The sequence below is a fragment of the Coregonus lavaretus genome, assembly GCF_964263955.1.
Source record: "Coregonus lavaretus genome assembly, chromosome: 27".
In the NCBI taxonomy this organism is placed as follows: domain Eukaryota; kingdom Metazoa; phylum Chordata; class Actinopteri; order Salmoniformes; family Salmonidae; genus Coregonus; species Coregonus lavaretus.
Window position 1 is genome coordinate 1,133,330 of NC_140014.1, and position 12,345 is coordinate 1,145,674.

The 12,345-nt window shown below is 43.1% G+C and overlaps 1 protein-coding gene across 1 annotated transcript in view; it reads right to left on the minus strand.

The window, feature by feature from the left end:
- The window catches only part of LOC311103082 (MAM domain-containing glycosylphosphatidylinositol anchor protein 1-like), a gene marked incomplete at its 3' end in the record, with an annotated part of 494,094 nt that overhangs the window by 244,121 nt on the left and 237,628 nt on the right, over positions 1-12,345 (minus strand). The window contains exons 4-5 of the mRNA XM_084144616.1: positions 10,088-10,284; positions 1,501-1,633 (exon numbers count right to left, since the gene is read on the minus strand). Coding sequence (XP_084000742.1) covers positions 1,501-1,633; positions 10,088-10,284 — 330 coding nt within the window. The remainder of the gene's footprint in view (positions 1-1,500; positions 1,634-10,087; positions 10,285-12,345) is intronic.

Sequence of the window (12,345 nt, forward strand, 5' to 3'; positions counted from 1 at the left end):
GCTGAACATGCTCATCAGTTGATACATATTTGAATGTGAAGTAGACCGTTAACCAAGCTCAACTTGTGTTTCACTTCATTTGGATAGTCCCAAAGCATATCTACGGATAGTTAATAGAATGACAACAAATATGCTGTTAATTTGTAACTGATGTGCAGTTGAGATGCTGCTGATAGTCTCCTGATTGTTTGTTTGGTCATCTATAGATGGGCTTGTTATTTGTGCAAGTGAGGGGATATATTGTTTAAATATTATTTACAGGATACAGAAATGCTGTTGAAATGCTGCTGATAGTTTACAGATGGTTTGTTGAGCATCTACAGATAGACATAGACTACCTTTTTGAAAATGATGAGATATACTGTTGAGATGCTACTGAAAAGCAAAAGACATCCAGTTGAAATGCTGCTGATAGTCTACAGATAATTTGTTGTACATCTGTAGATGGACTACATACACTTTCTTGTTGAAAGTCAACAGACGTGCAATTGACATGTTACTGATTGTCTGTATATAGTCTGTAGAGCATCTACAGATGGACTATCCAAATAAAGTGTTACCAAAAATATATACGCTGCATTAAAACAGCCAAATAGGTCAACTCTTTGAAAGGGTGGGGGGTGGGGTGGGGGGGTGGGGGGGGGTTGCTAGATGACATTTGAAAGGAGGCGAGAAACTGAGAAAGGGAATAAAAAAGATGGGGCTCAGATAGGATTCTGGCTCTCGTTTGTTGAGCTGGCGGCCTTCGGAGGGAGGCCGCAATGGAACTGACAGCGTTGTCGACGGCAACAGCGTTGCCGGTGGTAACATGGCATTGCCGTGGAGACGGGCCAGAGTGAAGGGAGATAACAGAGTTCAGACAGGTGAATTAGAAGTGAAGGCCTGAGATGTGTCACCCAGCGAGGGAATAACAAGACAGATAGACAGTGTAACACACGGAGGAGAGGAACGAGGGATTGAGAGATGTACGTCAACGGAGGAGGGAGAGAAAAGTAAGATAGAGACAGTGAGGGAATACTGGAGACAGAAGGAAAGGGGAGATTGAGTGATTGAAGAGGAAGGGGGAGAGATTAAGTGCGAGGCTGAAAGAGAGGGTGATGGAGAGAAATGGAGAGGGGGAGCGAGAGATGAGAAATGGTAGAGGAGGAAAGTGGGAATGAGGGAGGACGAGATGGAGTGTCTGTGTATGAAATATGGGGGGGGAGGAGAGCGAGGTGGAGTGTGACTGGATGAGAGAGTGAGGTATGGATTCACACAGCGAAAAGGGGAGATTCAAGTAGAGAGAGGTGTGGCGTGGGGTGGTCTAGTGGTTAAAGAGATAGTTGGGATTTTGGTAATGAAGCCCTACTATCTACTTCCCCAGAGTCAGATGAACTCGGCTGCTTCTACTCACTTCAGGCCTTCACTTTCTACAAAGTATTGTCTCTTCATTACCAACACCCCCCAAAAAAATGAAAGAGGGGTGTAGAAAAGTGGTAGGGAGGAAAATGTGTCACTTACTGGTGGCGTTGGTGAGGCGAAATGTGACAGAGCTATCAGGGATTTCACACACGTTGCGAACGGACACCTGGCACGTGTAGTTGGCAAAGTCCTTCAGCCTCAGGTTCTTCAGCTTCAGCACCTTGGTCTCCCCCTGTGTGACAGAAAACATTGACTGGTTACACAGATATAACAGTAACACATCCTGACTGACCGCATGTGAGTATTCTTCACAAACACACAACATTTACACAATCTCTGACACACACCATAAATACCCTTACACACGTTGGTACATTCATTAATGCAATATCCTTTGAACAAACACGTGGGCACTCTCACACACACACAAACACACACTCCTACACATGCAAAGCTGCAATATATATATATATATATATATATATATATATATATATATATATATATATATATATATATATATATATATATACAGTTGGGAAAAAAAGTATTTAGTCAGCCACCAATTGTGCAAGTTCTCCCACTTAAAAAGATGAGAGAGGCCTGTAATTTTCATCATAGGTACACATCAACTATGACAGACAAATTGAGAAAAACCCCCCCAGAAAATCACATTGTAGGATTTTTTATGAATTTATTTGCAAATTATGGTGGAAAATAAGTATTTGGTCACCTACAAACAAGCAAGATTTCTGGCTCTCACAGACCTGTAACTTCTTCTTTAAGAGGCTCCTCTGTCCTCCACTCGTTACCTGTTTTAATGGCACCTGTTTGAACTTGTTATCAGTATAAAAGACACCTGTCCACAACCTCAAACAGTCACACTCCAAACTCCACTATGGCCAAGACCAAAGAGCTGTCAAAGGACACCAGAAACAAAATTGTAGACCTGCACCAGGCTGGGAAGACTGAATCTGCAATAGGTAAGCAGCTTGGTTTGAAGAAATCAACTGTGGGGGCAATTAATAGGAAATGGAAGACATACAAGACCACTGATAATCTCCCTCGATCTGGGGCTCCATGCAAGATCTCACCCCGTGGGGTCAAAATGATTACAAGAACGGTGAGCAAAAATCCCAGAACCACACGGGGGGACATAGTGAATGATCTGCAGAGAGCTGGGACCAAAGTAACAAAGCCTACCATCAGTAACACACTACGCCGCCAGGGACTCAAATCCTGCAGTGCAAGACATGTCCCCCTGCTTAAGCCAGTACATGTCCAGGCCCGTCTGAAGTTTGCTAGAGTGCATTTGGATGATCCAGAAGAGGGTTGGGAGAATGTCATATGGTCAGATGAAACCAAAATAGAACTTTTTGGTAAAAACTCAACTCGTCGTGTTTGGAGGACAAAGAATGCTGAGTTGCATCCAAAGAACACCATACCTACTGTGAAGCATGGGGGTGGAAACATCATGCTTTGGGGCTGTTTTTCTGCAAAGGGACCAGGACGACTGATCCGTGTAAAGGAAAGAATGAATGGGTCATGTATCGTGAGATTTTGAGTGAAAACCTCCTTCCATCAGCAAGGGCATTGAAGATGAAACGTGGCTGGGTCTTTCAGCATGACAATGATCCCAAACACACCGCCCGGGCAACGAAGGAGTGGCTTCGTAAGAAGCATTTCAAGGTCCTGGAGTGGCCTAGCCAGTCTCCAGATCTCAACCCCATAGAAAATCTTTGGAGGGAGTTGAAAGTCTGTGTTGCCCAGCGATAGCCCCAAAACATCACTGCTCTAGAGGAGATCTGCATGGAGGAATGGGCCAAAATACCAGCAACAGTGTGTGAAAACGTTGTGAAGACTTACAGAAAACGTTTGACCTGTGTCATTGACAACAAGGGGTATATAACAAAGTATTGAGAAACTTTTGTTATTGACCAAATACTTATTTTCCACCATAATTTGCAAATAAATTCATAAAAAATCCTACAATGTGATTTTCTGGAATTTCTTTTCTCAATTTGTCTGTTATAGTTGACGTGTACCTATGATGAAAAGTACAGGCCTCTCTCATTTTTTAAGTGGGAGAACTTGCACAATTGGTGGCTGACTAAATACTTTTTTCCCCACTGTATATATATATATATATATATTTAATCTCTCTCAGACACAGCACACACACTCTCAGAAATAAAGGTTTAGATGTGTTCTTAAAGGGGTACAAACGCTTGTCACTGTAGTGGTATCCTGTAAGGTACTGTATGTCCTTTGTAACTTTCAGTTTCAAGTTTAGTAATAGTCATATGTACTGGATACACAGGGTATACACTGTCCAACGAACTGCTTACTTGCAGGTTCCTTCCGACAATGCAACAACAATAAGAAATAATAAAATATAAGAATATGAACATAAAGTCAATGGCTCTGTAGAATAGAATAACATTTTAGAATAAGTATAATACAGGAAGGCACAATTTATAGTCCAATATTTACATGTGTTTTGGGAAAGGGGGGATTCGGGGGCAAGTGTTTAAATTGTGCAGTATTTAGCAATACTAATAAGAGTTTTGTAGCAGCAGTTGTGATGTGTGTGTAGCATGAATCTATATGTGTATGTGTGGGGGGATGAGTGTATATCCGTGTGGGTCACTGCGAAGAGTCAGTGCAGGGTGTAAGTCCAATTCACGTGTCATGACCTCATGCTCCGTTGGTATCAGACCTCATGTTTCGATACCGTCTGCCCGAGGGTAAGGAAGTGAACAGCTCGTGGCTAGTGAGTGTGGGGTCCTTGATGATGTTGCGGTCCTTCTTCAGGCACTGCTTTGAGTCGATGTTCTGGATGGGTGGGAGCACAGTCCCAGTGATGTGCTGGGCCTTCTTCACCACCTTCTGAAGAGCCTTGCGGTTGTGGATGGAGAAATTCCCGTACCAGGCCATGATGCAACCGATCATCGCTCTCGATGGAGCAGAGGTAGTATTCAGAGAGGACCGAATTTCTTCAGCCATCTTAGGAAGTAGAGACGCTGTTGCGCCCTCTTGACAAGACTGGTGGTGTTGTTTGTCCATGTCAAGTCCTCAGTGATGTGGACCCAGAGGAATTTAAAACAGCTGAATCTCTCTACTGCAGTTCCATTGATGTGGATAACTCCTCTGCTTCCTGAAGTCAACAATCAACTCCTTTGTTTTGCTGACATTAAGGGAGAGGCTGTTGACCTGGCACCACAATGCCAGTTCATTTACCTCCTACCTATAGGCTGACTCGTCATTGTTGGTTATCAGGTCTATAAACCCGGTGTCGTAAGCAAACTTGATGATGGAGTTGGCGTCTTGCAAAGCTACGCAGTCTTGGGTGAACAGGGAGTACAGCAGAGGGCTGAAGATACACCCCTGGGGGGCCCCTGTGTTAACAGTCAGTGTCGAGGAGGTGTTGTTGCCAATTCTCACAGCCTGTGGTCTGCCCGTCAGGAAGTACAGGATCCAGTTGCGGTGTACATTCCCAGGGCTCCAACCTTGGTGTCGAGCTTGGAGGGAACAATAGTGTTGAATGCTGAACTGTAGTCAATGAACAGCATTCTCACATAGGTGTTCCTCTTGTCCAGATGTGCAAGGGCCGTGTGAATAGCGATGAAAATGGCTTCTTCTTTGGATCTGTTGGAGCTGTGAGAAATTAGAATGGGTCCAGTGTGCCTGGCATGCTGGCCTTGATATGGGCCATGACCAGCCTCTCGAAGCACTTCATGATGACTGGGGTAAGTGCAACGGGCCAATAGTCATTTGGGCATGTCACCTTGTTCTTCTTTAATTATAGGTACAGTACATAGTTGTACCCTTGCAGTTTGCACCTTAAAATAGCCAATAATGTACCTTGGGGGACAAGATAGTACAGGTACAAAAGCGTACCTAAGGAAAAGGTAGACATTTGCCTTTTTAGGGTACCACCACAGTGAATTCTTCTTCGTGTGGCTTTACGGCAGACTAGACACTTTGTTGCGTATTGCTGCCTTTCACAGTTTGGAAAGTGCATTGCACACTTGGTCACAAAAAAAGGGAAATGGGAAAAAAAAAAAACACACCCCACCACCCCTTACAACTTTGACCCCAACAGATTCTACACCAGGCCGTCGGCCTGGGAGGCTGGAACCTCTTCTCTCAAAACCCACTGTTGTTCTGCACTAAAATCTCTGAATCCCAAAAACGTATCTGCTTCTGCTACTACTAATCCAATCTTCTGGGATTTCCTTTCCATCTGTGCGGTACAATTAATGACCATAGCAATAAACGCCAAGAAGCCAACCTTTAAAGTACAAACTGTTCGGTCACTCTGTACTGGCCTACTACTCACAGGGACCCCCTTAGGTTCCCTCACCCTTTACCACCATCCTCTACTTTCCTTACTGCCTCAGCATATTAAGATTTCTGCACTGCTCTTACCCTGGAAACTTCAATCTGTCTCACTAGCTAGGTTTCCATCCAATTGGCGACAGATTTAGAACAAAAGCGCTCACAGGATAACTTATATACCTTAGTATGACTTTCAAAATTGCCAAGAGTGTGCAAAGCTGTCATTTACATTTATATATACGTCATTTAGCAGACGCTCTTATCCAGAGCGACTTACAAATAGGTGCATTCACCTTATAGCCAGTGGGATAACCACTTTACAATGTTTTTTTTTTTTTTTTGGGGGGGGGGGGGAGTAAAGGGGGGGGGGGGGGGGGTTGAAGGATTACTTTATCCTATCCCAGGTATTCCTTAAAGAGGTGGGGTTTCAAATGTCTCCGGAAGGTGGTGAGTGACTCCGCTGTCCTGGCGTCGTGAGGGAGCTTGTTCCACCATTGGGGTGCCAGAGCAGCGAACAGTTTTGACTGGGCTGAGCGGGAACTATGCTTCCGCAGAGGTAGGGGAGCCAGCAGGCCAGAGGTGGATGAACGCAGTGCCCTCGTTTGGGTGTAGGGACTGATCAGAGCCTGAAGGTACGGAGGTGCCGTTCCCCTCACAGCTCCGTAGGCAAGCACCATGGTCTTGTAGTCATCAAGGCAAAGGGTGGCTATTTGAAGAATCTCAAATATAAAATATGTTACTACATGATTCCATATGTGTTATTTCATAGTTTTGATATCTTCACTATTGTTCTACAATGTAGAAAATAGTAAAAATTAAGAAAAACCCTTGAATGAGTAGGTTTTCTAAAACTTTTGACCGGTAGTGTATGTTTTGTTGTAAAAAATATAGAGGAAGATTTGTTTTTCCAATGACATCATCAGTGTGCATTGTGTGATTTTAACCAATGATGAGTAGGCATGGTGGAGGCAATGTGATGGTCTGGGGGTGCTTTGGTGGTGGTAAAGTGGGAGATTTGTACAGGGTAAAAGGGATTTGAAGAAGGAAGGCTATCACTCCATTTTGCAACGCCATGCCATACCCTGTGGACGGCACTTGATTGGAGCCAATTTCCTCCTACAACAGGACAATGACCCAAAGCACAGCTCCAAACTATGAAATAACTATTTAGGGAAGAAGCAGTCAGCTGGTATTCTGTCGATAATGGAGTGGCCAGCACAGTCACTGGATCTCAACCCTATTGAGCTGTTGTGGGAGCAGCTTGACTGTATGGTACGTAAGAAGTGCCCATCAAGCCAATCCAACTTGTGGGAGGTGCTTCAGGAAGCATGGGGTGAGATCTCTTCAGCTTACCTCAGCAAATTGACAACTAGAATGCCAAAGGCCTGCAAGGCTGTAATTGCTGCAAATTGAGGATTCTTTGACGAAAGCAAAGTTTGAAGGACACAATTAATATTTCTATTAAAAATAATTATTTCTAACCTTGTCAATGACTACATTTCCTATGCATTTTCTATATTTCCTATTCAAACTCATTTCATGTATGTTTTCATGGAAAACAAGGACATTTCTAAGTGACCCCAAACTTTTGAACGGTAGTGTATGTTATTTATCTTTGTGTAAAATAAGATCAATCAATCAATGTGCATGCAAAAACACATATTGGAACAACCCCCCCCAAAAAAATCAACCTACAATAGAGCATGCTGGGAAATATGCTAATGATGATATTTTTGCATACCCGGGAACAATACTGTACCCTAACTGTACCGTTATTTCTAAGCATGCACACAGCACATACCCAACACGTGCACCCACCCACCCACCAATGTCCTAATATCATAGAGTAGGCAGAACAGATCTGATTAACGAGACCATCAGCCAAATGAATTATCAGCATTAGAATAATAAATCATAAATCCATCCATCTCTTCCTCCCTATCTCACTTTCAATTTCTATGTCTCTCTCACTCTCTCCATCGGTTTCCCTTTCAATTTCTCTCTTTCTCTCCTCCTCCTATGGCTATCCCTTTCTCACTATCTCTCTCTTTCCCTCTCTCCCTGTAGTCCATAGAACTAGAGCTTTTCAAACTCTACTTCAATTATGATTTCCAGATTAGGCCGTTTCCAGATTATGTTTTATTCCCAATGCTGCCTATTCCACCTATGCATGCCAGGTAAGAGGTAAGAGAATATCATGTTACCAAGTTTTTTACATGAGGGAGGGGACAAGTAACTTTATGATCAAACTTTATCAATGTAGAAGCAACAGTCATTTTTCATACTTCGGTTTCATACTTTGATCTGGTTTCATCCAAATATCATCCAATTTCATGAAAACCATGATTTGACTGTTCATGACCTTTAAGTTTGTACACTGCAAATGTCAATTTTTGCACATTACATATTTTAATATAACATTAATATGTATGTTTTGTAACAAAGTGGCAACTATCCCAACATTGGGATATGCATAGACGCTTGAGGAACTCAGATGCCTGTGTACACTAAAAAATGCTGGGTTATTTGGTTGACCCAAATGCTGGGTTGCAGGCGTTGGGTCACTAAAAGCCAATTTGTGCTTGATCCATAAATGTGGTCGGAGACTCCGTAAGGAGGCATGCAGAGGCCAATTTGAGCTCTGTACCGCATCGCCGTGTGCCTCCCAAGTTTTGTAATAATGCGTAGGGCTCCGTATAGCTCTGTATAGGACCACATTGACATGATTGGTTGATGGTAGGTGGGGCGGGAGGTTTGTATAAACACAAACTCATTTCCTTGACAACTTCCTTCACAACAGCTCTGCTCAAGCGCTCTGCGCTGCTCCGTGAAACGCAAGTATGAAGGTCCTGACTTCTGACAGAGTCCGTATCACCGTATATGCTGCATGGCCAATGCAGACATCGGATTGATCATGCAGCGCCTTTTAGTTGGGTTGATTTCTTTAAAAACTGCTGGGTAATTGATGCTGAGTGCTGGGTTATTGATGCTGGGTTATTGAGATATGACCCAGCGGGTCAGCTCTGCAGACTGGAGGCGTGGGTTAGTAGGGGCATTTCTTTCAGAGAGTTATTTTTGGCCACTCATGAGAGTAAATATAATTCCGGTTCATCTGTTCCGTTGTATTGTTATTACATGTTAAGGTTAAACAACTACACTTTTGAAGCTTTAATTAGGCTTACACAATTGTATGAGTTCCCCAAGAGCCTATGCATATTCATGTGGATTAAGGTTAAAAAAACATTATATCGCTGGATTTGAACTTGCAAACTTTGGAATCAGAAGCAGATGCTTACACCCATTCCCCAACCACAACACCATAGCACAGGGTTTCCCAAATTTGGTCCTCAGGACCCCAAGGGGTGCACGTTTTGTTTTTTGCCCTAGCAATACACAGCTGATTCAAATAATCAACTAATCATCAAGCTTTGATAATCTGAATCAGCTGTGTAGTGTTAGGGCAAAAAACTAAACGCGCATGCCTCGGGGTCCCGAGGACAGAGTTTGGGAAACGCTGCCCTAGCAAAACTGAAACCTACTTGAAGGTAACAGTGCTCACTGTTGCCCCTAGTGGCCAGTTTCCACGTCATCTCCCGACATCCTCAGAAATGGATGGATGTCAAACACTGACTTGTATCACGGGTGACCTGGCTAAAATGAACCCATGTTTGGGTGATCCAAACAACCCAACATGCTGGGTTATAAACGAAACCAACTGGCTGGGTCAAAATAACCCAGCGTGTGTTCAGTCCAGTATTTACTTTTTTACCTCCCGAGTGGCGCAGTGGTCTAAGGCACTGCATCACAGTGCTAGCTGTGCCACTAGAGATCCTGGTTCGAATCCAGGCGCTGTCGTAGCCGGCCGTGACCGGGAGACCCATGGGGCGGCGCACAATTGGCCCAGGGTAGGGGAGGGAATGGCCGGCAGGGATGTAGCTCAGTTGGTAGAGCATGGCATTTGCAACGCCAGAGTTGTGGGTTCGATTCCCATGGGGGGCCAGTATGAAAATTAAAAAATAATGTATTCACTCACTAACTATAAGTCGCTCTGGATAAGAGCGTCTGCTAAATTATGTAAATGTTTTATCCAGCGCTGGGTTACCAAATAAAACAAATTGGGTTGTTTGTAACCCAGCATTTTTTAGAGTGTAGATGTCCACTCAGTTATCCTTTCTCTGTTGCGGTTAATTTATGTGTGTATGTATTGATCCTGTGCATATACTGTTCTATGGGTTGTCAGTCTGTTATCCTTGCTCTATGGGTCTGTTATCCTTGCTTTGTTGTAAGGGGTACAATGCTAGTAGCTGAAGAGTGTAAATGTGTGTTTGTTGTCCTCATACAGTACCTGTGTGTAGAGCGGTTCATAGATGTCCACTCCTTGATCCTTGCTCTGCTCTATGGGCATGGTGCCTCGTTTCCAGATGAAGCGGGCCGGGGGGTTGGAGTTGACCGTACAGCGGAGGAACACCGTCTTCTCCTGGTAGTAGCTCCCGCGCACATCACTGATGGTCTGGTGCACCGTCAGAACTGGCTTGTCGAGGTCTGGAAACACACACACAGACACACAGATACACAGATGCACTTAATGAATATCAAGAATACGTTCCTCCAAATACTATGCTAAATTCCATCAATCATAGGTATTTTATAGACTATGTGTGGACCTTACTCACAATGGTTACACATCTGTAGTGCGTACAGCCTTCAGCTACTGTACCTTATACAACACTGAGACACTCCACAAATTAATGAGGAAAATATCTACACTACAGGTTTGCCTGCCCAAATCCATTTTAATCCCACTTTGTAACACAATAAATGTCAAGAAATCCAAAGGGGGTGTATACTTATGATAGGCACTGTAGTTGCAGCAGGGAACTGTGTGTGTGTGGGTGAGTGTGTGTGTGTGTGTGTGTGTGTGTGTGTGTGTGTGTGTGTGTGTGTGTGTGTGTGTGTGTGTGCGCGCATGTCTGTGTGTGTGTGTGTGTGTGTTTGTGTGTACATGACTCAGGAACTTGTGGCTTCAACAAAGCATTCACTAACACTGGTTGTCAAGTGCAATTTTAGGCGTTCGCTGGCCGTTAGTTCTATTCGTATTAACTGCCATGTAAATCAAAACTACCCAAGCACTGGTTGATAGTTCCAAAACTTAGCAGGTTGCTATGGCAAACAAAAATGGTTGCAATGGAGGCTCTTCCCCCCTTGCTAGCCAGCTAACTACACAGCTAACACAATCACTTTTCAGACTGAAGCTGGAAAGACACCAAACTAGTTGAATTTAGTTTCGTTTTACCGGTTTTTCAATTGAAATGTCTTTGTATATATCCATAAAGATTATGCTGATTCATGATTTCAACTGGCTAAGAAAAAGCTGCCTGTCTGTCTCGTCCCGACTCCTGACATGTTAATTACTATGGGACACAGTGGAGATCGAAATCAATATTGCAACAATGTTGCTAATGTTGGAGATAATGTCTAGATGCTTTTTACAGTGGAGATCAAGTTTATAAATTGCATGGCTGGGTAGTGGATCTGTAAATTATTATTATTATTAGTAGTAGTAGTAGTAGTAGTACTAGTAGTAGTAGTAGTAGTGCGTTGCTAAGTAATGACGTAAACAATGGCACTTTTTATGAATATACTGGCCATTTGTATGTTGTCTAATAAATCATGGGCAGGATAGGCTCTAACAATGAGAATTCCAAACCATCCGTTGTATAAATTGAATATATTGGGTAGGAAAATGTACCATTATACTACATTTTGCGCACATGTACCCTTAATTAATGACCAGTACCATGTGAGTACCTCAGGGCTATTTTGCCTAAAAACCTTTATGCCTACCTATAGAAAAATAAAAACAACAACTCTGCATCTCTGCCCAGCCTGGCAAGAGTGGCCTGAAGGGTGTTTAGGATCCCCAGCGGCTCTGCAAGCGCGGAGAGGGTATTCTCCGCTGCTGGCCTGCTCTCCAGGCACCATCGCATGAGCCTGAAGCCAGACTCTGGCCAAACTCGTGTTTCTAAAAATGAATTCAAAGGCACTGAATAAGGCCTAATAAGGCAATTGTCCTTTAATTTGTATTTAATTCTAAGTAAGTCACAGCCTATATATGCCATTTATTGACTATAATGATTTAATACAACAAAATGTTGTTTAAATGCTGAGCGCTTAAATGTCCCTGCCAGCCTAGTGTCACTCTCGCACATGCTTCACAATTTATTTATTTGTAGGCTATAGCCTTGGAATAATTAAAATAATAAGCTAATAATATAGCCTAAATGATACATTTTCGTTCCTTCTTAGGCTACCTTCCTGGCTTCTGACCTATTTAGAGTGTTTATATGCCTTTCTAATATGACATGTAGCCTATTTCAAATGATGAGCGCTTCTTACAGTCACCTTTTCATGTTGTTTATTAAAATACTTTTCATTCAAATCATATGGTTTGGTTTCAATACTTCAAAACCAAATGGTAGGTCCAGGTAGTCACAAAAATAGATGGGTGCTGGTTAAATGGTGATTTTAATGAATGGAGCGAATTTTGAGCTGCTTTTTTTTTCTGTGAGCGAGGAGCGGTTTTTAGCGGAGCGGTTGGAAAGG